This window comes from Trypanosoma cruzi, genomic scaffold, assembly GCF_000209065.1.
Source record: "Trypanosoma cruzi strain CL Brener 1047053516533 genomic scaffold, whole genome shotgun sequence".
Taxonomy (NCBI): Eukaryota; Euglenozoa; class Kinetoplastea; order Trypanosomatida; family Trypanosomatidae; genus Trypanosoma; species Trypanosoma cruzi.
Window position 1 is genome coordinate 6,835 of NW_001849168.1, and position 19,920 is coordinate 26,754.

The 19,920-nt window shown below is 51.3% G+C and overlaps 6 protein-coding genes and 1 pseudogene across 6 annotated transcripts, besides 20 other annotated features; all 7 read left to right on the plus strand.

Annotated features, from left to right (window-relative positions):
* Positions 1 to 1,095, plus strand: Tc00.1047053507907.10 (trans-sialidase, putative; the record flags this gene model as incomplete). The annotated part of the gene is made up of 1 exon (XM_804731.1): positions 1 to 1,095. A coding segment is annotated over one exon (1,095 nt), but the record flags the coding sequence as incomplete, so codon positions are not given.
* Positions 1 to 3,471: a sequence feature (heterozygous, Esmeraldo-like haplotype).
* Positions 1,344 to 1,367: a sequence feature (AT_rich).
* Positions 2,061 to 2,081: a sequence feature (AT_rich).
* On the plus strand, positions 3,141 to 5,333 carry Tc00.1047053507907.20 (trans-sialidase, putative; the record flags this gene model as incomplete). Its single annotated transcript, XM_804732.1, has 1 exon — positions 3,141 to 5,333. One exon carries the CDS (start codon positions 3,141 to 3,143, stop codon positions 5,331 to 5,333), a length of 2,193 nt encoding a protein of 730 aa, XP_809825.1.
* Positions 3,472 to 9,238: a sequence feature (areas not merged during assembly with more than two copies in the genome that could not be assigned to a particular haplotype).
* Positions 5,788 to 5,843: a sequence feature (T-rich).
* Positions 5,884 to 5,921: a microsatellite.
* Tc00.1047053507907.30 (retrotransposon hot spot (RHS) protein, putative) lies at positions 7,391 to 9,169 on the plus strand (the record flags this gene model as incomplete). Its single annotated transcript, XM_804733.1, has 1 exon — positions 7,391 to 9,169. One exon carries the CDS (start codon positions 7,391 to 7,393, stop codon positions 9,167 to 9,169), a length of 1,779 nt encoding a protein of 592 aa, XP_809826.1.
* Positions 9,239 to 11,326: a sequence feature (heterozygous, Esmeraldo-like haplotype).
* Positions 10,221 to 10,241: a microsatellite.
* Positions 10,244 to 10,735: a mobile genetic element.
* Positions 10,417 to 10,441: a sequence feature (AT_rich).
* Positions 10,663 to 10,686: a microsatellite.
* Positions 10,835 to 10,860: a microsatellite.
* Tc00.1047053507907.40 (hypothetical protein, conserved) lies at positions 10,968 to 11,735 on the plus strand (the record flags this gene model as incomplete). The annotated part of the gene is made up of 1 exon (XM_804734.1): positions 10,968 to 11,735. One exon carries the CDS (start codon positions 10,968 to 10,970, stop codon positions 11,733 to 11,735), a length of 768 nt encoding a protein of 255 aa, XP_809827.1.
* Positions 11,327 to 11,595: a sequence feature (areas merged during assembly that could not be assigned to a particular haplotype. This can correspond to areas where the two haplotypes were merged or to regions with more than two copies in the genome that were merged during assembly.).
* Positions 11,596 to 12,208: a sequence feature (heterozygous, non-Esmeraldo-like haplotype).
* Positions 11,806 to 11,839: a sequence feature (AT_rich).
* On the plus strand, positions 11,977 to 14,865 carry Tc00.1047053507907.50 (hypothetical protein, conserved; the record flags this gene model as incomplete). Its single annotated transcript, XM_804735.1, has 1 exon — positions 11,977 to 14,865. One exon carries the CDS (start codon positions 11,977 to 11,979, stop codon positions 14,863 to 14,865), a length of 2,889 nt encoding a protein of 962 aa, XP_809828.1.
* Positions 12,209 to 15,028: a sequence feature (areas not merged during assembly with more than two copies in the genome that could not be assigned to a particular haplotype).
* Positions 14,876 to 14,912: a sequence feature (T-rich).
* Positions 15,029 to 15,818: a sequence feature (heterozygous, Esmeraldo-like haplotype).
* Positions 15,055 to 15,082: a microsatellite.
* On the plus strand, positions 15,797 to 16,810 carry Tc00.1047053507907.55 (annotated as a pseudogene).
* Positions 15,819 to 19,920: a sequence feature (areas not merged during assembly with more than two copies in the genome that could not be assigned to a particular haplotype).
* On the plus strand, positions 18,065 to 19,843 carry Tc00.1047053507907.60 (retrotransposon hot spot (RHS) protein, putative; the record flags this gene model as incomplete). Its single annotated transcript, XM_804736.1, has 1 exon — positions 18,065 to 19,843. The coding sequence occupies one exon, from the start codon at positions 18,065 to 18,067 to the stop codon at positions 19,841 to 19,843; it is 1,779 nt and encodes a 592-aa protein (XP_809829.1).

Consider the following 19,920-nt stretch of genomic DNA (forward strand, 5'->3'; position numbering starts at 1 on the left):
ATCACTCCCCTAATGGGCCTGAAGAAAATGGGGAAGACAACACTCCTGGGACTGTCGTACGATAATAATATGGAGTGGAGGGTGGAGCATGAGTTGTTCCCGAAGCATTTTACCGCATGGGAGCTGGACAAAACGTATCACGTGGTGCTCAAAATGCGTGACGGTGTGGGCTCCGTGTACGTTGACGGGACTCCCCTTTGGAATATGAGTCTGAGAAATTCGTTCAATGAAGGGCTGGACGCGGTCTCACACTTTTACTTTGGCGCGTACGATGAGCAGTTGAGCAGCGGAAAAATCCATGCGACGGTGGCGAACGTCTTTCTGTACAACCGTCCGTTGAATGAAACTGAGATTGGCGCCCTCAACGCGAATAAAGTCACCATTCCACCTCCGGAAAGGAAGCCGGTGCCGGCGGCGGCAGCTACTTCCCCGTCCGTTGAATCTGCCAACGATAGGGTGAACACAAATACACAGCCAACTGTGCCATCGCCTGCTACTGCCGGACCACAGCAGACGGACCAGGCAACTTTGAACACGAGCAGTGTTCCGAGTGGTGGCGCTCCATCCACACCAGCGGAGCCGAAATCAGAAGAGCCCAAACCAGCGGAGTCGAGGCCAGAAGAGCCCAAACCAGCGGAGTCGGAATCAGAAGAGCCCAAACCAGCGGAGCCCAATGCCGCGACATCCTCAGCAAGGGAGGGAACTGCAGACCAGCCGGTATCTGCCACATCTTCCGATGGACATGAAGCTCTGGCATCTGTTACATCTTCAAGCGCCGCCATTACTGATGTCGGTGCTTCCTCATCTGATGATGCACAAACGGTGGGGACGGAAGGTGGAGATATGATGCAGGCAGATCAACCAACCCAATTCTCTGTGGGCACCCCCGACGCAGCAAATGCAGCAACACATAACGCTGAAGGCAAGGGACAAGAAGGGCTCCATCCACAGGTCAAGGAAGCAGAGGCGGCGACACTCAGCAGCAGCCTTTTAAATTCGTCGCAGTGGGATAACAGCGTTGCTGGTACTATGCGTGAGAGCGGACTGCTGCCGCTGCTTCTTCTGCTGGGGCTGTGGGGGTTTGCGGCTGCGTGAGGAGTGTGCGGCTGCCGTGTGGAGCACTTGTGCCCTTCCCTGCACCGACACACACACCGCTAGGAATAAAATTTCACTACACAGTGAATAATTTGTTTTATTTTAATTGCTTTGTTTTACATTTTTCCCTTGCTGCCCTAAGGCAACCACCATGGGCGGTTTTTTTTCGGCTTTTAATTTTTTTCTTTTCTGTTTGGAGTATAATTTCTTATGTTTTTTTATGTTTGTTTTTAATTATTTTTGTTTGCTTTAAAAAAAAAAAATATTTATTTCTGTTTTTTCTTTTTTGCTCCACTCTTCCCTTCTCTTTTTGCTTTTGGGGGCAACCACTATGGCCGTTTTTTCTTTTCTACTTTTCCCTCTTTTTAATTATTTCTTGCTGCGCTCTTCCTGTGAGGGGTGCCGTGTGTTTCCCGCCCAACTGCTCCACTCGCACACCCACCGACACGCTCATGACGACGGCCCTGTGCGCCTCGCCTGCTGCACGCATGAGGAGGGGCCGCGACGAACGGCGCGCTGAGGGAGCCGTGACGTGTGGGCGTGCGACGAGGGCCGGTGGGGCGGAGCACACATTTCTTTCCCTCTTGTTTTGTTTTTATGCGGCCAGGGCGGGCAGACACCCGCAGCGCCACACACACACAGCCACACCCTGCCGTTTTTTTAGGATTTTTTTTTGCTTCGCGTGTGCATTTCACGCTCCGGCAGTCCCTTCGGGGTCGGCCTCGTGAGTATTTCTCTCCCCTGATGTGTTTTTTTTTTGCTGCGCTCACTCCCCCGATGGAGAGACGCGACTCCCGTCATGTCTGCGTGCTTCTCTCAGTCCCCACACACACACGAGTGACTGTGCTCTGCGGGCCGCACTCACGCGCCGATGAGAGGGCTGAGGGGAGCAGCAACACGCAGATGACCCCGTGAAATATAAACGATGTGCGGACACATGGAGGGTCAGACGGTTGAAAGACACGTAATTATTTAATTTTTAATTTGTGGGCAAAATATACAAACAGCTTGGTGGGCCACACGGTAACCGGGTGATTTTTTTTTTCCTTTTTTTAGGAGTAAGAGCAATGGAGGACGACTCCTTTCTTGCTTTTTTTTCTTTTTATATAATTACTTTGTGCGGGCTGGAAAGATAATGGTGAAAGGGGAGGTTTTTTTTTTATTGGTAACTGTTTTAAATAAATCTTGTATGACTCGCCACTGCTTGGGCTGCGGTGCAATCGTGAGTTTGAGCAGTCTTGTTATTTCTACCATGCGGCTCTGCTGTGCATTTTGTTTTTGCGTTTCTTCACATGCTCCGTTTCTTTTTTTACTTCTTTACCTCTTGTTTCTGCAGGCACGCACAAGCACACGCACACAGAGTGCAAATCACAGTGGATTCGGATGGTTCTTTTGCGGTGCGTGTGGCAGCTGCATGTGGGTGCTGCTTTTTCCCGTGGGCATGAATCGAAGGGAGGAGAGAGGCAGCGCGCAGGGCGAGTGTCTCTTCCTGATGGTGTGGGGGCGCTGCGTTGTGACCGCATGGAGTGAGGCGCCGCGTCGTGGATGGATGAGGAATTGCTTCTGCGTGTGGCTCTTTGGGTGATTGCTTGCTCCGTGTGCGTTGTGTTTGTTGGCAGCGGGCTGTGGCCGTATGCCGTTGGCCGTGGGATTGAACTGGAGGCGGTGGCGGTGTGTCCCTTCTCTTCCCCTTCCATTGGTGGTTGATTGCTGGCGGTGTGTGCGTTTGTTGTGTGGAGGGCCGAATCCTCTCACCCGCGGACTGACGGCGCTGCGATGGTGACTGTTTGTGTCAGAGGGCTGGTGTGGGCGATGGTCCTCCGTGCTGCCCCTTCCGGATTGTCTTTTGTCCCGCTCTCTGCGTGGGTGCTCTGCTCTGCTCCTCACTGACCTTTCTTGTGTATTGCCGCTGTTGCTGTCTTTCTATTTCTTGCACACACACACGCTAGGAAAGCAAGCAAACGAACGCGAATCGCAACTGTGAAATTCGAAGGCTCTGAAATTTCCAACCACAGCACACACACCGCACACACACACATATTTATATGCATTCACGTGTTGCTGCTGTGAAGGCACCCCGCACACACAACCGTCGCCGCGTGACCGGATCCAGCGGAAGGAGGAGGGAAGGAGGAGAGGGTGAGCCGCAGAGGCCCAACATGTCCCGGCGTGTGCTTACCTCCGCGGTGCTGCTTCTCCTCGTCGTGATGATGTGCGGCAGTGGTGGGACTTCGAACGCCGTGAAGAGTAATTCGGGGAATGCGCAATTGCCTCATACGGTCGATCTATTTTTGCCGAATCAGACGCTGGTTGTACCGAAAGGCGGAACGTCTCAAGAGACGAAGAGGGATGCATTTGCTTCACCCTCTCTCGTCAGTGCTGGTGGAGTAATTGCTGCTTTCGCCGAAGGCCTCATGTATGCCGAATATGTCGTTGAAGGTGGTAAAGTAATTGAGCCCATTTCTTCTGATGTTGTTGCGGAGTACATCGACGCTACGTGGGATTGGTCCGCTCTTGTTGGCAAGGTGAGTGAAAGTACATGGAAGGCACACACCGTGCTTGGTCCAACGGATGGAACGGATAATCGTGTGGGTGTTTTTTACCACCCCACAACCACCACGAAGGGCAATAAGGTGTTTCTTCTTGCGGGAAGCCTTGCTGAGCTCAAACAAAATGATGGGAGGAGGAAATGGGACAACCTGGGTCTGAAACTGGTTGTGGGTGATGTGAGGGAGCCTACGAGCAGCGAGCTGACTGAACGTATCAAATGGGACCAAATCAGGTCTCTGTTGAAAGAGGGTACTATAGCTGCTCACGAAGGTAAATTGAAGGAGTTTCTTGCCGCTGGTGGCTCAGGTGTTCTGATGGAGGATGGCACGGTTGTGTTTCCACTGATGGCGAAGAGCGGAAATGGTGACGTTTACTCCATGATCATTTACTCGACGGACGACGGCAGTAATTGGGCGCTCTCGAAGGGCGCTTCCCCTGCGAAATGCGGTGCACCCCGCGTCACCGAATGGGAGGGATCACTTCTCATGATTGTTGACTGCGAGGATGAACAGAAGGTGTACGAGTCGCGTGACATGGGGACAGCGTGGACGGAGGCAGTCGGGACACTTCCAGGCGTGTGGGTCAAATCACAATCATTCTTTTGGTATCTGAGCTTGCACGTGGATGCTCTCATCACCGCGACCATTGAGGGCAGGAGGGTCATGCTGTACACACAGCGAGGGAACTCCTCGGGGAAGAATAAGGCCAATGCGCTCCACCTTTGGGTGACGGACAACAACCGCTCGTTTTCTGTTGGACCGGTTGGCATGGACAATGCTGGGAAGGGGGAATTCGCCAGCGCCCTGCTGTACTCGGATGGCAAGTTGCATCTTTTACAACGGAGGGGCAATGGTGAAGGCAGTGCCATTTCATTTTCCCGCCTGACGGAGGAAGTGAGTACGATCAACTCCGTCCTGAAGACCTGGGCGCAAAAGGACGCCTTCTTCTCCAGCTTGTCTATACCCACAGCTGGTCTGGTGGCAGTTTTGTCAAACGCATCGGCCAGCGATGGCACGTGGAACGACGAGTACCTTTGCCTGAATGCAACGGTGACGAACGCAAAGAAGGTCGAGGATGGATTGCAGCTGACGGAGCCTGACTCCGGGGTAATTTGGCCTGTAAACATTCCGGATGATAATGTGCGTCATATATCCTTGAGCCACAACTTCACACTTGTGGCGTCGGTGACCATCGAAAAGGCTCCGAGTGAGGACGCTCCTCTACTGGGTGCGATGTTGGGGGACAATAATTCCCCGCATACCATGGGAATCTTGTATACCGCGGATAGAAAGTGGATGACGGTGCTCAAAGACAAGACAACAAAAAGTGGCACTTGGGAGCCGGGGAAAGAATACCAAGTGGCACTCATGCTGCAAGGCAACAAGAGCTTTGTGTACGTTGATGGCAAGCCGCTGGGGGAAGAAGAATTGCCGTTAAAAAGTGAGAGGCCACTTGAGCTCGTAAGCTTTTGCTTTGGCGCGTGCGGTATACAAAACTTTCCTGTGACGGTGGCGAACGTCTTTCTGTACAATCGCCCACTGAATTCCACTGAGATGACTGCAATCAAGGACAGGAAACCCGAAGATAAAAAAGAAAAGGGAAGCGGTGACGGCTCCATGCGTGAGGGTATGTCTCGGGTGCTCCCGCTGCTTCTGCTGGGGATGTGGGGCATTGCGGCCATTTACTGAGAAATCGCAGTGAGGAGTTCCTGCCACCAGCGGGAGCTATGTGTACCTCTCCACGTACCCTCCGAAATAATTGACTTTTGTGTGGATGCAACTTTTGTTTTATCTGTTTTTTTTATCGATTGGACTACCCCTTTCTGCCTGTGTAAGTCGTTGTGTAAATGGCGTGCTCTCCCTCCCGGGACTGCATCGCGGGGCCCGTGTTTTTTTTCCTTATATATATATATATATAGTGGAATATTTTGAGATTGGCGGGATGTCTTTGATGTTTCCGTATGTTGATGACACGTGCAATCGGCATTGAGCGCCACGACGATGGTGCTATGAAAAAAAGGGATTTAAGATGTGCAGCAACGCACTGAATGTCCCAATGAAATGTGGGTGTTGTGTGGACACCAGGGGGTTGAACGGCTGACGCAAATATATTTTTACTTTTGCAGGAAGAATATACACGTGCTTTTTTCCTTTGTTTTTTTTTTTTTGCGTCACGATGTTTTTCTTTTTTCTTTTTTTGTAATATTTCTGTGGGTGTGGAAACTGCCTCAAGGAAACCTTTTTTTTTTTTCGTTTCAGTTTTTTTTTTTTTTTTTTGTGAGCGTGAAAAACTTCTTCAAGGGGACTGTTTTTTTGTTTTAATGTTTTTTTTTTTTGTTTCTTTAATCGTATTGTGGGTTGCCGTGCCATCTCGAGCCTGATTGGCCTTCTCTTTTCCTCTTTGTCCGTCCTGCACCTCTGCTGCGTGTTTTTCTGCCCTTTCACGTGCGTGGCTCTTTTTTTTTTTTTTTGTGCGTTGCTGTGGTTGATTCCTGCGTGGGGTGCGTGTGGCCCCAAAACAAAGTTGTCCGAGGGCACACCTCTCTGCACGATGGCCGCAGCGTGCAGTTGTCACTCTGTTCTCTCGAGAGATATGCCACGACGCCTTCACTTGTGTGTTGCTTCGGGGACAATGTGCCGGTGGCTGTGCGATTGCCGGGTGGAGGGAATTGCGTGGGTGCAGCGGTCAGGAGTCGCGCTGGGTGTCTCGTCGTGGAGCGCATTGCCCGCCCAGCCCAGCACTGCTCCTGCCGGGCACCTTCTATCAAACTGCAGGATTGTAATCGACGCCACCAGCACGCGGCGAGGCAGTGGATGCCACCACCACCACGAGTGCGACCGGAAGGGACACGTCCGCTGTTACGTTCCGAGGGGACACGACGCGTGGCACAGCGGCGTGCCCAAAACCTTTTCGCGGAGCCCGCACACGACACCGGCCACTGGCCGCGGAGTGTTTGCTTCCTGAAGGACGCCGCGGTGGAGTCTCTCCTTCCCTCCAGGCGGACGGACGCCTGATTTTCCCTTCGTTTCCATCCAGGCGGGTTGCTGCGCGATGACACCACAAAGATGCAGTTGTTTTTACCATGGAGGGGTAATGTCTGCAGGGTTACGCATTGGGAATATGAATGGCGGATGCAATGGGAAAAGGAGCGTTATGGTTCTTTTGTGCCGTGCGAATTGCGGGGATTTTTCATAAAGCATGTAATTTGCTTTTTTGTGTTTTCTTGTGTGGGGAAACTGCTATGATGCATCGCTGTTGTGGCGTGTATGATTTGGAGTCCTTGCGTGTGGCCGCTGCTTTACCGAATTCTCTTCCCACTTGTGTGTGTCAGGGGCGATATGCCCGCACGTCCTTTTGTCAAGTGTGTGCGGTGACGGCGGTGCCACACGGGCGCGGGGACCGTAGCGAGCGGGATGCATGGGCTAACCCTCCGCGCTCACCACGTTGTTGTTATCGTTTGCTCTCTCCAAAACTGTGCTGGGTGTATGGCATCCACTTGCCGTCGTTGCGGTGGTCCTCGTGCATTTGGTGTGCATCACACACCGTGTGGATGACTCTCGTGCTGAGGCTGTCAGTCATGCCTGTGCCTATTGTCTCTTACTCTTATTCCTTTTTTTGATTAGTGGTCAGTGTTTGGCTTTAACTCAATCCAACTACGAAAACAGGTATATAATCGATTCTCACGCGGAAGAGAATAATAAATAGTCTTCTCTCAGGCGCGGAATTCAACGAAGGTGGCTGAGGGATGTACTTGCTGGAGGGACAATACGAGTCTGTGTACAATGCGAGGTGGAGCCATGTCGTGGAAGTTACTGGCGGCGAGGGGACGGGAATGGAGGCTTATGAGGGGGAACCACCGCAGCCATGGACGTACAAGGCAGTTGGCAACACCCTCGAAAAGGATGACGGTGTGCAGCAATCCGGTGCACCGCGTCTCAGGCTGATGGTGCTCACCTCGGACAAGGCATGGCCGTACTCGTGGGGTGCGTGTGAATTCAATCGTGACTGCTATGTGAACTGTGAGGTGGAGCGCGTGTGGCAGATTGTCAAGGGCGTTGTAGACAAATGGTCCAGCGGTCACGGTGAGACCGACTTTACGCCTGATCCGTGTGTGTTGATTGGGACGCCCGGGATCGGGAAGTCGATGGCTGCCGGTTCGTACCTCCTCTATCAGCTGCTGCACTACGATGCGGAGAAACTCCCTGTGGTTGTGTACTATATTGCGGATCAAACATTTCTGTTTGACAAGACCACCAAAAAGTTGTCAGAATACTTGGGTAAGGGCAGTACCCTCGATGTTGTGGACAGGCTATCTTGGCGCGGGGTGAAGGGGTATATTATCTACGACGTGGCAGAGGAGGTGTATCGTCCGTCTGTTGGTTTGCCCTGCAATGGATGGGGCATGATTGTGGTAACATCACCAAACGAGAATAAATACGAATTGTGGGCGAACCAAAACTTACCCTTACAAATCGTAATGAATTGCCCTGACGAGAGCGACGTGAAGGCAATGTGCGTTTGGGAACAACGCAGTAAGCCTCCGCAGCAGCAAGCGGAATACTGGCGAGAGGTGAAGGGTCGCATGGACAAAGTTGGACCGATTCTTCGCTACATCTTTGATGAGCAAGCATATGATGATCGGATTGAGAAGTGTCACGAAACCGTGGAAGAGACGATTTCCCCGGAAACTCAGTATTACACTGGTTTGGGGAATTTTACGATGTGGTGTGGTAATAGCGTGTTCCACTGGCTTGCGAAGGTTGTACGAATACGAGAGGAAGTTTGCAAGGGTGAATTTTCTTTGAATTTACCGATATCTGCCCATCTCTGCAATAAAACATTGTGCATGTTGGCAAAGTTAATGCAGCAGGATGATTTTAATTCACTCATATTGAGACTCAAGCATAATCTTGTATCGGAAAATATGGAACGGTGTACCGTGTTTGCATTTTTGGATGCGGACTTCATAACTGCAATACGACACAAAGTGAGGGAGCTGAAGCGAACAACACGACGTCAGCCACACCGCAGTGCGCTGGAGGTGTACTCACAGGAGCGCCCCACCAGGCACCATGTCTTACCGCCACCGCATTACTTTTCCGAGAAGGTTGGCGTAGATTGCTGTGTGTTGTACGTACCGGGGGTGGAGGACTTTCCGCTGGTGGACGCCTTCTTTTTCGTGAATTCAAATCCGAGGACGCTGGTTGGGCTGCGGATGTCCACGGCAAGTGAGCACCACACCACCGCCAGCACTGTGAGGCAGTTCACTGAGTGTCTGGCGGCGTATTTTAATGGTTGGGAGGAATTGTCCCAAGAATTGTCGTGGGAGATAATTTATGTGCAGCAGGCAGACGGCACGCCGATGAATGACTGGCAGAGATGTGATGTTGTCAATACCGATGGTGTGAGCGAGGAGGAAGACCAGAGGATTGCGGCGTTCTGGAAGGGAAGGGTGCTCCAGTACCAATTGGCAATATCACCCGGAGACTTTAGAAGAGACGAGGCTCTCCGAAGTGAGGTGTAACCACAGAAATGGGAAAAGCAAATTAGGGAGGGAAAGGGGCAGTTTTGATTTCTGGTAAAAAAATATTGGGTGATTTATATATTTTTGGATACGTGTGTGTGTGTGCATACGGTGCGGGTGCACCAGGAACAGACGGCAGTAAGGCACACAGATGCCACAAATGCCTAACGCTATCGAACATAACAGTGACAGAATAAATTAGGGAGGGAGTGGGGTTGTTTGGTTTCTGGTGAAAAACATTGGGTGATTTTTATATAGTGTGTTAATTGTGTGTGTGCATACGAGGCTTAATTGGAGAACTGCCTCGGTATGAGGGAATCATTGTGGCTGGCGGTGTCACGGCGTTACCGCATTGTCCATTTTATTCTATTGTGTTCTAAGGCCCATCACTAACAGAGGCAGCTTTAAGGGATGTACGACGAATAAGTTCTATTGGGGAAGCAGTGCGCTCCGTGTGACCGCATGGAGTGGGGCGCCGCGTCGTGGATGGATGAGGAATTGCTTCTGCGTGTGGCTCTTTGGGTGATTGCTTGCTCCGTGTGCGTTGTGTTTGTTGGCAGCGGGCTGTGGCCGTATGCCGTTGGCCGTGGGATTGAACTGGAGGCGGTGGCGGTGTGTCCCTTCTCTTCCCCTTCCATTGGTGGTTGATTGCTGGCGGTGTGCGCGTTTGTTGTGTGGAGGGCCGAATCTTCTCACCCGCGGACTGACGGCGCTGCGATGTTTGCCTCACGGAATTATTGTCGTGGCCACGGGGCTGACGGCATCGACCAGCGCCCTGACCGGCCGCGTCCTGCTGGGACACAGTCGTAACACCATGAGGTCTGAAGAGCACGTGTTATCGCAATGCAGACCATCGGATTTATTTTATAAAACACGAGGAAAAACAGAATGTGGGAGGGGAGTTTGGCGGTGTTGTTGTCCGAGAGGGCACCTTCAATACTACGAAGCCCTCAAGCCTTGCCATAACCGTCGCGCGTGTGGTGCGGCAACACATTCCACTGCGTGCCACGCAGGAGAGCACGTCATCCGTGGAAATGTGATACCCCTCCACTTTTTTTTTTTTTTTTTTTTTGTAGGAGCTTGTGAAGAGAATGATCACAGAGGAAAGCTGACTGCCTTAATTAATTTTAAATTCTGATAATAACGAATTCACTTCTTTATAATAACTTTTTTTTTTTCTGTTTTATGAACGTGGGAAGAACACAACTGTGGGGGGGGGGAACAGAGAGCAGGAAGCGAATAGGCAGATTTTTTTTATTTTATTTTTATTTTGCCATTCCACCCACCCAACCCCCTTTTGATTCCCACCACGCGACGGGGTCTTTTGCTCGGAAGATCCCAAAAGTCTGCCGCGTCGTAAGTAATTATCTTTCAGATTCTAACTGAGGACAAAAGACCATGCGAACGGTCAATAGAATTTATTGATTGGATAAAAAGAAAACATTGAGGCATTTAACGAACTCTGCGATAACCCCATCTTTTTTTCCCCTACCTTTTTTTTTTTTTTTTTTTTTTTTGGTTTCTAAAAGAAATTTCAGGATCCGGCCAGCGGCACAGAAGATTATTCAGTCTTTTATTTTTTCCATTCATCCTGCCGGGAGATGAATATTTGTGTGGGTCCCGTAAGACTTGACGGGCCGACGAAAAGCCAAAATGGATGAAATGTTTTTTTTTTTTCTTTTCTTTTCTTTGCGGTCCCACAGAAGTTGGGGTGGCGGTTCTGTGTGTTTGTGTGCGTATGCCCTTCTCTCTTCACTTTATTATTGTCCGTGTGTAGTGCTGGGTGTGGAATGGGCGCATGCCCCGGTGTATCGAATGCAGCGCTTTTGTTCAGAGAATTGTTCATCCAGAGACGGAAATGGTCGAGAAGTGCGTGTCGTGCGGTAGATGCTGCGACAAGTACTATGAATTCGCTGATGTTCAAAAGTGGATTGATGTTGTTTTGTTGGAAAGACGTGCCTGGATGCATGTGTTGTTTAATCAGAGAGGGATTTTTTCATCGTTGTTTCTTGCGTCACTTGTTTGCTGCCTGATTGAGGCCTACGTTGTGCGAACTACATCGGTCTATGCCGACATACGGAACAGGAAAATTCTTTTTCCAGCAACGCCAGGCAGCAACTTGAGTGGGGAAGATAGTTTGCAGCTTGTGAGAAATCTCCGTTCAGATATGCTGCCACTGATGATGTACGCTGACACGTGGCCGACGCTGTTCCTGTACGCCTCTATGGAGTACTTTCTCTGTTTGATTGCTGCCGTTTGGATCGGCGTTCAGTCACAGCGCGGCGATGCCTCTGGGCAGGATGATGCGATGACCACGTGGGCAACATCTGTGAGCCTTGCCTACACAGCGAAGGTCGGCTACCTCGTTTTCCTGGTGTGGCGCATCCCCATTCCGCTGGTTGTTGTGGTGGATTTTCTCTTTCTTCTTTGGATGGTGCGGGGCTTCAGCATCACGGCCAGCAGTCATCCCAGCCGGTTCCTGGCCATTGCCGCATTGGTTGTTTCTGTGCTCTCGCGGGTTCTTTTCCGTCACCTCACAGCATGGAGCCCACAAGTCATATTTTGATCTTCCCTCTGTGTGTCTGTGTGTGTGATGTTTAATCATTATTATCATTTCTTTTTTATTTGTGGGTTTCAAAAAAAATATTTATTATTATTATTATTAAATTAGTGTGCATCCATTACACTGCATCTAAAGTGTTGTTTCCCTCTTTCTCTCTCTCCTCTTCGCTTTCTGCCTGTCTTTGACCTTCTTCTCTATGCATGCAACAAACGCACAGCGCAGCATTCAAAGTGATATCCTCCCAATGGAGACGAAAGTCGTTTTTTGCTCCCACCAAACCACGACGCCGTCCTCGCCGCTCCCCGCGACAATACGGGTGGACGGCAACACGGTGCAGTTCAATTGCCCCCAGCCCCTGAGGGATGCCGGATTTCCGGTTGCTGAGGCCTCGTTTGACGTCGATGTGGCGTTGGACGTGCCGGACGCAAGTACACTCTTCCGAAAACTGTTTGCCACTGCCGCCTCCAACTTTACTCAGGAACGCAAGAACATGGTGGCCTTCAGCTACGGCGTGCGTTCGTCACCAAAGCGACAACTCATGTACGGCTCTGCAGCTGGTGAAGGATATGCTGCCCGAGTCATCACTGAAGTTATTCAGTCGGCCGCCAAAAAGGGCATTTTTGCCCTCTCGTGCTACGTCATTGGGTCAACAGAGCACCTTGCAGACCTCCTTAACGTCGACAACGAGCTCGGAGTTATTGTCGACTCCGTGAAGGAGGGACCGCGTGTGCGAATGGTGGCGCGAATTCGTGTCTCATCGGCCGGCGACGTTCGAGCGGCGATGGACACTATTGTCAAAAACTATGAGAAATACTTTGCCTCCGTGCTGTGTGAAAAGCAGCCAACGCCTGAGCTGGAGGCAATTCCTTCCTATTTGCCCGATACCGTCGTTCTTCAGCTTTACCGCTATGATGGTGAGGCGGAGTTTGCAGATTATATGGATGCAAACTCCCTGACATTTGTCGCCTTGGGAGATGCCGAACGGCCCGTTTTATGTGGCATTGACGCCACCGCGCAGCTACACTACGAAAGGGCCCAACGAACATTGGTGTCGGCAGCAGGAATTGTCTCCAGCATTCGCTGCAGTCGTCTACGCATTCCCTTCGGCAAGTCGAAACTCAGTCAGTTGTTGCGCCGAGCGTACAATGCGGAAAAAGGCAACCCCAACAACAGCCTCAATGGTTCTACCGAGACGGTTTTATTGGTTCACGCCTTTTCGGATGCCGTGTGGGCGGAGGAATCGTTCCATTGTCTCTCCATGACTCGTCGTGTTGGCAATATTCTTGGCTCAACCGGAATTGGATCCGTTACAAGGGATCTTGCCGTTGACAAGTGGCGTCTTGATCAGGACATCATGGAGTTGCGGGATGAACTCATGATTGCCCGGACCGTGTACGACTACAGGCCTTGTATCTATGAGTCCAACAAGCCCATTTCAAACATAAAGGAGGAAGAGATGAAGCGCATAAACGCCATTCAGAGCAAACGTGAGGAGGCGCGGGAACGGCAGCTGAGTTTGGTTCGCGAGCGTGCCAAGAATGAGGCGGAGAAGATGATAAAAGAGCTTGAGCAGAGAAGTGGGACCACGTTGGATGAACTTGAGAGGACTCTGGAGGCCAAAAAGAGGGAGAGCAGTGCTCTGCAGGCCGACCGCGAAAATCGCATTCGGGAGTACGAGCAGACGTTGGAGAAGATCCGAAAGAAGAAACAGGACGAGGAGAGTGCCTCGGAGAGGTTGCGGCAGGAGATGCAGCAGCTGGAGCAAGAACTCAGCCTACGGCAGAGCGCCATTGAGACGAAGAAGAAGCAACTCGAGATGATTCAACTTGACAGGGCGAAGGGGCGAGAGGCCATCATGCGGGAACGGCAGTCCATTCAGGCGATGCGAAAGACCGTCCTGGAGGAGCGGCGTCGCCAGCGGAGGCAGTGGATCCATCAGATTAAGGAAATGAATGCAAAAGTACTGGAACAGGTGCGTCTGTTGGCCGAGGAGCGGAAAAAGAACTGCGAGCAGGCGACAGCCAAGGAGGACGCCGCCGAGAGGGCTCTTGTTGCTGACATCAAAACGATCGAGGAGTATTTGCCGAAGCTCATTTCCCTTGAAGACATTCCTGTGAATCCGGAGGAGACGGACATCATTCGACGCCAGTTCGACGAGGTCTTCGCGCAAGAAAAACAGACATATTTGGCCAGGCTTGAAGAGGAAAAGTCCCGCAAGGAGAAGCTGGAACGAGGACTCGAGGTGTATCGACAGCGTATGCTTGATGATTACGTGGCAAAGAAAAACGAAAAACTGCATGACGCCGAGACAAAGGAACACCACCTCAGTTCTCTTGTGGATCAGGTGCTGAATTACTTACGCAACGGGGTCCGCATGACAAAGATATCAAGCAAGGGCAATGCTCGCAGACGCCTATATTTTCTCTCGGAGGACTGCAAACGTATTCATTCCTGTGAGCTGGACCATCAGGGATTCCCGTTAAATCGCAAACGGCCTCCAGTCACCATTTGGATACGTGACATCAGAAAAGTTCTCATCGGCCTGTACACAACCTCATTTGTGAACTACAGCAACGAGGCACAGCTGGCAAAAACACGCCAGGAGGCAGTTTCTGACAATGGGACGTACCGCCATGATCCCACGCAAAACATCACTCCATCCAACCTTGGAATAAACAACTACCGCGCATTCGCACTTTTACTTCGCGGCGGGAAATCATTGGAAGTGGTTTGTGAGACTGACAGCGACTGCGAGGCCTGGCTTGTTGCTCTCAAGCGTCTACTGCATTTGAAGACTCCTGTGGAAAGGCTTCTTGAGGAACGACGGGGTACGTCAAGAGACGCACGTGCGCAGCCGAGCGATAATGACGTGGAAATGCGGTGGGGTGGCCCACTTGACATTCGCAATATGCGAGGATTTGTTTCTTTGGCCCCCGATGAAGCAACTCTTTGCGGCGAGAACCACATTCCGCCAGCCCTCTTCCTTCGGGTGAAACAGGAGCTGGCGGAAAAGTCTCAAAGGAGCACAATAACCGCCTATGACGTCCGAGTTTGCTCGGGCCTGGATCTGTTCCGCTCTGGCCAACTTTACGACTACTTGTGCGAAAAGCGTGTCGTTCCGCTTCCGTACTAATGCCGTGGGATCTTTTATTGTTTTTCTCTCCTTTTTTTTTTTTTTTTCCCATGGTTACTTGTGGGTTTCTTGTGTGCTCTTTTAGATGTATTGAGGCGGCTGGTTAGATAGTGGATAACTGTGGCACGATTTTGTATGGAAAAAGGGACTTTTGTGTCTCACGTGTTTGGATTATTAGTGAATAAAGCGAAAAAAAAAAAAAAGAAAAGAAAAAAAAGGAGATGATAGTCACTACTAATACTGATACTACTGCTGCTGCTTTTTTCCTTTTCTTTGCTGCCGGTTTTAAATGGGCTATCCATTATTTCTTATGGGTGTTCCACACTCTTCTTCTTTTTTCCTCTGTTTCTGGAAGCGTTCTTTTTTTTTTTTTTTTAACACTGCCGTTGTGGGGCCGTTGCTTTGACAACATGCATACGGGGGGTGGTGCTCCTTCCCATAAATGTGCCGTGAAAAAATATTAATATATTTTCAAATGCGCCGTGTGCTTCTCTGTGTGCACGTGTAATGTGGGGCTTAGGCCTCACCCAGGCAGGGGCAATGACATCTTTGCACCATTGCGAGGCGGCCGGCGGTGCGGTGCAATAGCACAATAAACTGTGCGTTCCATATCACACAGAGTATTCGCTACTGTGGGAATCGAACACTTGTTTTTTGGTGAAACTACCAGGGCTTATCCACTGGGTGCGGTGCGTTGATTCGGCAAAGGGGACAGAAGGGCGTCCTCTATGAAGTGTGCCTGTGGAGGGAGAACTGAACTGCTACCTTGATGACTATAAAATATTGGTATTTATCTGAAACGAGAGGGCGCATCGCTGTGCATGACGAGACTTTATTCATACGGACTTGAGGCGGCGGGTGGAGGAGGCCAACGGGCATGAGCAATACGAGAGCGATGCCATTGTTGCCTGTTGAGATGATTTGAGCAGTGATGATGATAATGATGGGGCGAACACTCTCAGGTAGAAACGCTCTTCTCGCTGTCAAGGTATCAAAGTTGCACGGTAATGTGCCGCAGGTTGACCGGCCCTCTTTTTGTGAGGTTTTCCGACACGTCGGTGGGGCTGCTCGGCGTTCTCCAAAAGGGTGTTCTGTTCTGCACAAATTTGGCTGCCCGAGGATTGTATCCGCCACGGGCGGACTGAAGTGTGCACGACGATCCTCCGGCAGATCCAGCGTGTTGTATTCACCGCACTGGACGGTAAATCCCGCATTGGCAACGTTGGGGACTCTCTGCTGTTCCTCATGCCACACAAGGCAGGATGCATCCCATGCATGAGGACCCTTTATCGCCAAAGAGAGAGGGTTCAGTGGCTCCTTACGGGAAATGAGGCGGCAGCAGCAGCAAATGGAAGAATGCTAATACGTCTCTTCTCTTTCCACCACCTGACGACGCTGGACCCAAAAGGCGGACCACATGTGAATGCAGAGCACAGCCACTTACGTGTGCACTGTTATTTGATTTGTTGTGAAGCGGGATGGAGCCGTCAACGAGTCACCTGGTGGAGATGCGAGCTGGAACGATGATCTCACCCGAATTGCACCGTGTGTGTTCCCATCGTACATGCGGGCACACGCACACAATGCACAAAATATTACGGTGCCGACGGAGGATCCTCTCTTATTCCCCGCCGGTATTTGCTTGCCGCTTTTTTTTGTGGACATGAAGAAAAGAGAGACACCGGGAGGGGATCCACTGCGGTTCTCTCTCATTTTGTGTGCAGCGCACCGCGTGCAGCATGGTTGCCTCAAAATGCAGCACCGCCCGGTAAATCGATGGGGCACGAGGTGAGAGACTCTTCTTTTTGGCTGTTGGTGCACGTGATTGTGCGTTCGCGCGGGAGTTGGGCTTTTTGCGCGCTTGTGTCTCTTCTGTAGATGTGCGATGGCGGTGACGGTGGGCGAATGTTTTTGATCGCACTTTTGTGCGTTGCTGTGGTTGATCCCTGCGTGGGGTGCGTGTGGCCCCAAAACAAAGTTGTCCGAGGGCACACCTCTCTGCACGATGGCCGCAGCGTGTAGTTGTCACTCTGTTCTCTCGAGAGATATGCTACGACGCTTTCACTTGTGTGTTGCTTCGGGGACAATGTGCCGGTGGCTGTGCGATTGCCGGGTGGAGGGAATTGCGTGGGTGCAGCGGTCAGGAGTCGCGCTGGGTGTCTCGCCGTGGAGCGCATTGCCCGCCCAGCCCAGCACTGCTCCTGCCGGGCACCTTCTATCACACTGCAGGATTGTAATCGACGCCACCAGCACGCGGCGAGGCAGCGGATGCCACCACCACCACGAGTGCGACCGGAAGGGACACGTCCGCTGTTACGTTCCGAGGGGACACGACGCGTGGCACAGCGGCGTGCCCAAAACCTTTTCGCGGAGCCCGCACACGACACCGGCTACTGGCCGCGGAGTGTCTGCTTCCTGAAGGACGCCGCGGTGGAGTCTCTCCTTCCCTCCAGGCGGACGGACGCCTGATTTTCCCTTCGTTTCCATCCAGGCGGGTTGCTGCGCGATGACACCACAAAGATGCAGTTGTTTTTACCATGGAGGGGTAATGTCTGCAGGGTTACGCATTGGGAATATGAATGGCGGATGCAATGGGAAAAGGAGCGTTATGGTTCTTTTGTGCCGTGCGAATTGCGGGGATTTTTCATAAAGCATGTAATTTGCTTTTTTGTGTTTTCTTGTGTGGGGAAACTGCTATGATGCATCGCTGTTGTGGCGTGTATGATTTGGAGTCCTTGCGTGTGGCCGCTGCTTTACCGAATTCTCTTCCCACTTGTGTGTGTCAGGGGTGATATGCCCGCACGTCCTTTTGTCAAGTGTGTGCGGTGACGGCTGTGCCACACGGGCGCGGGACCGTAGCGAGCGGGATGCATGGGCTAACCCTCCGCGCCTACCACGTTGTTGTTATCGTTTGCTCTCTCCAAAACTGTGCTGGGTGTATGGCATCCACTTGCCGTCGTTGCGGTGGTCCTCGTGCATTTGGTGTGCATCACACACCGTGTGGATGACTCTCGTGCTGAGGCTGTCAGTCATGCCTGTGCCTATTGTCTCTTACTCTTATTCCTTTTTTTGATTAGTGGTCAGTGTTTGGCTTTAACTCAATCCAACTACGAAAACAGGTATATAATCGATTCTCACGCGGAAGAGAATAATAAATAGTCTTCTCTCAGGCGCGGAATTCAACGAAGGTGGCTGAGGGATGTACTTGCTGGAGGGACAATACGAGTCTGTGTACAATGCGAGGTGGAGCCATGTCGTGGAAGTTACTGGCGGCGAGGGGACGGGAATGGAGGCTTATGAGGGGGAACCACCGCAGCCATGGACGTACAAGGCAGTTGGCAACACCCTCGAAAAGGATGACGGTGTGCAGCAATCCGGTGCACCGCGTCTCAGGCTGATGGTGCTCACCTCGGACAAGGCATGGCCGTACTCGTGGGGTGCGTGTGAATTCAATCGTGACTGCTATGTGAACTGTGAGGTGGAGCGCGTGTGGCAGATTGTCAAGGGCGTTGTAGACAAATGGTCCAGCGGTCACGGTGAGACCGACTTTACGCCTGATCCGTGTGTGTTGATTGGGACGCCCGGGATCGGGAAGTCGATGGCTGCCGGTTCGTACCTCCTCTATCAGCTGCTGCACTACGATGCGGAGAAACTCCCTGTGGTTGTGTACTATATTGCGGATCAAACATTTCTGTTTGACAAGACCACCAAAAAGTTGTCAGAATACTTGGGTAAGGGCAGTACCCTCGATGTTGTGGACAGGCTATCTTGGCGCGGGGTGAAGGGGTATATTATCTACGACGTGGCAGAGGAGGTGTATCGTCCGTCTGTTGGTTTGCCCTGCAATGGATGGGGCATGATTGTGGTAACATCACCAAACGAGAATAAATACGAATTGTGGGCGAACCAAAACTTACCCTTACAAATCGTAATGAATTGCCCTGACGAGAGCGACGTGAAGGCAATGTGCGTTTGGGAACAACGCAGTAAGCCTCCGCAGCAGCAAGCGGAATACTGGCGAGAGGTGAAGGGTCGCATGGACAAAGTTGGACCGATTCTTCGCTACATCTTTGATGAGCAAGCATATGATGATCGGATTGAGAAGTGTCACGAAACCGTGGAAGAGACGATTTCCCCGGAAACTCAGTATTACACTGGTTTGGGGAATTTTACGATGTGGTGTGGTAATAGCGTGTTCCACTGGCTTGCGAAGGTTGTACGAATACGAGAGGAAGTTTGCAAGGGTGAATTTTCTTTGAATTTACCGATATCTGCCCATCTCTGCAATAAAACATTGTGCATGTTGGCAAAGTTAATGCAGCAGGATGATTTTAATTCACTCATATTGAGACTCAAGCATAATCTTGTATCGGAAAATATGGAACGGTGTACCGTGTTTGCATTTTTGGATGCGGACTTCATAACTGCAATACGACACAAAGTGAGGGAGCTGAAGCGAACAACACGACGTCAGCCACACCGCAGTGCGCTGGAGGTGTACTCACAGGAGCGCCCCACCAGGCACCATGTCTTACCGCCACCGCATTACTTTTCCGAGAAGGTTGGCGTAGATTGCTGTGTGTTGTACGTACCGGGGGTGGAGGACTTTCCGCTGGTGGACGCCTTCTTTTTCGTGAATTCAAATCCGAGGACGCTGGTTGGGCTGCGGATGTCCACGGCAAGTGAGCACCACACCACCGCCAGCACTGTGAGGCAGTTCACTGAGTGTCTGGCGGCGTATTTTAATGGTTGGGAGGAATTGTCCCAAGAATTGTCGTGGGAGATAATTTATGTGCAGCAGGCAGACGGCACGCCGATGAATGACTGGCAGAGATGTGATGTTGTCAATACCGATGGTGTGAGCGAGGAGGAAGACCAGAGGATTGCGGCGTTCTGGAAGGGAAGGGTGCTCCAGTACCAATTGGCAATATCACCCGGAGACTTTAGAAGAGACGAGGCTCTCCGAAGTGAGGTGTAACCACAGAAATGGGAAAAGCAAATTAGGGAGGGAAAGGGGCAGTTTTGATTTCTGGTAAAAAAATATTGGGTGAATTT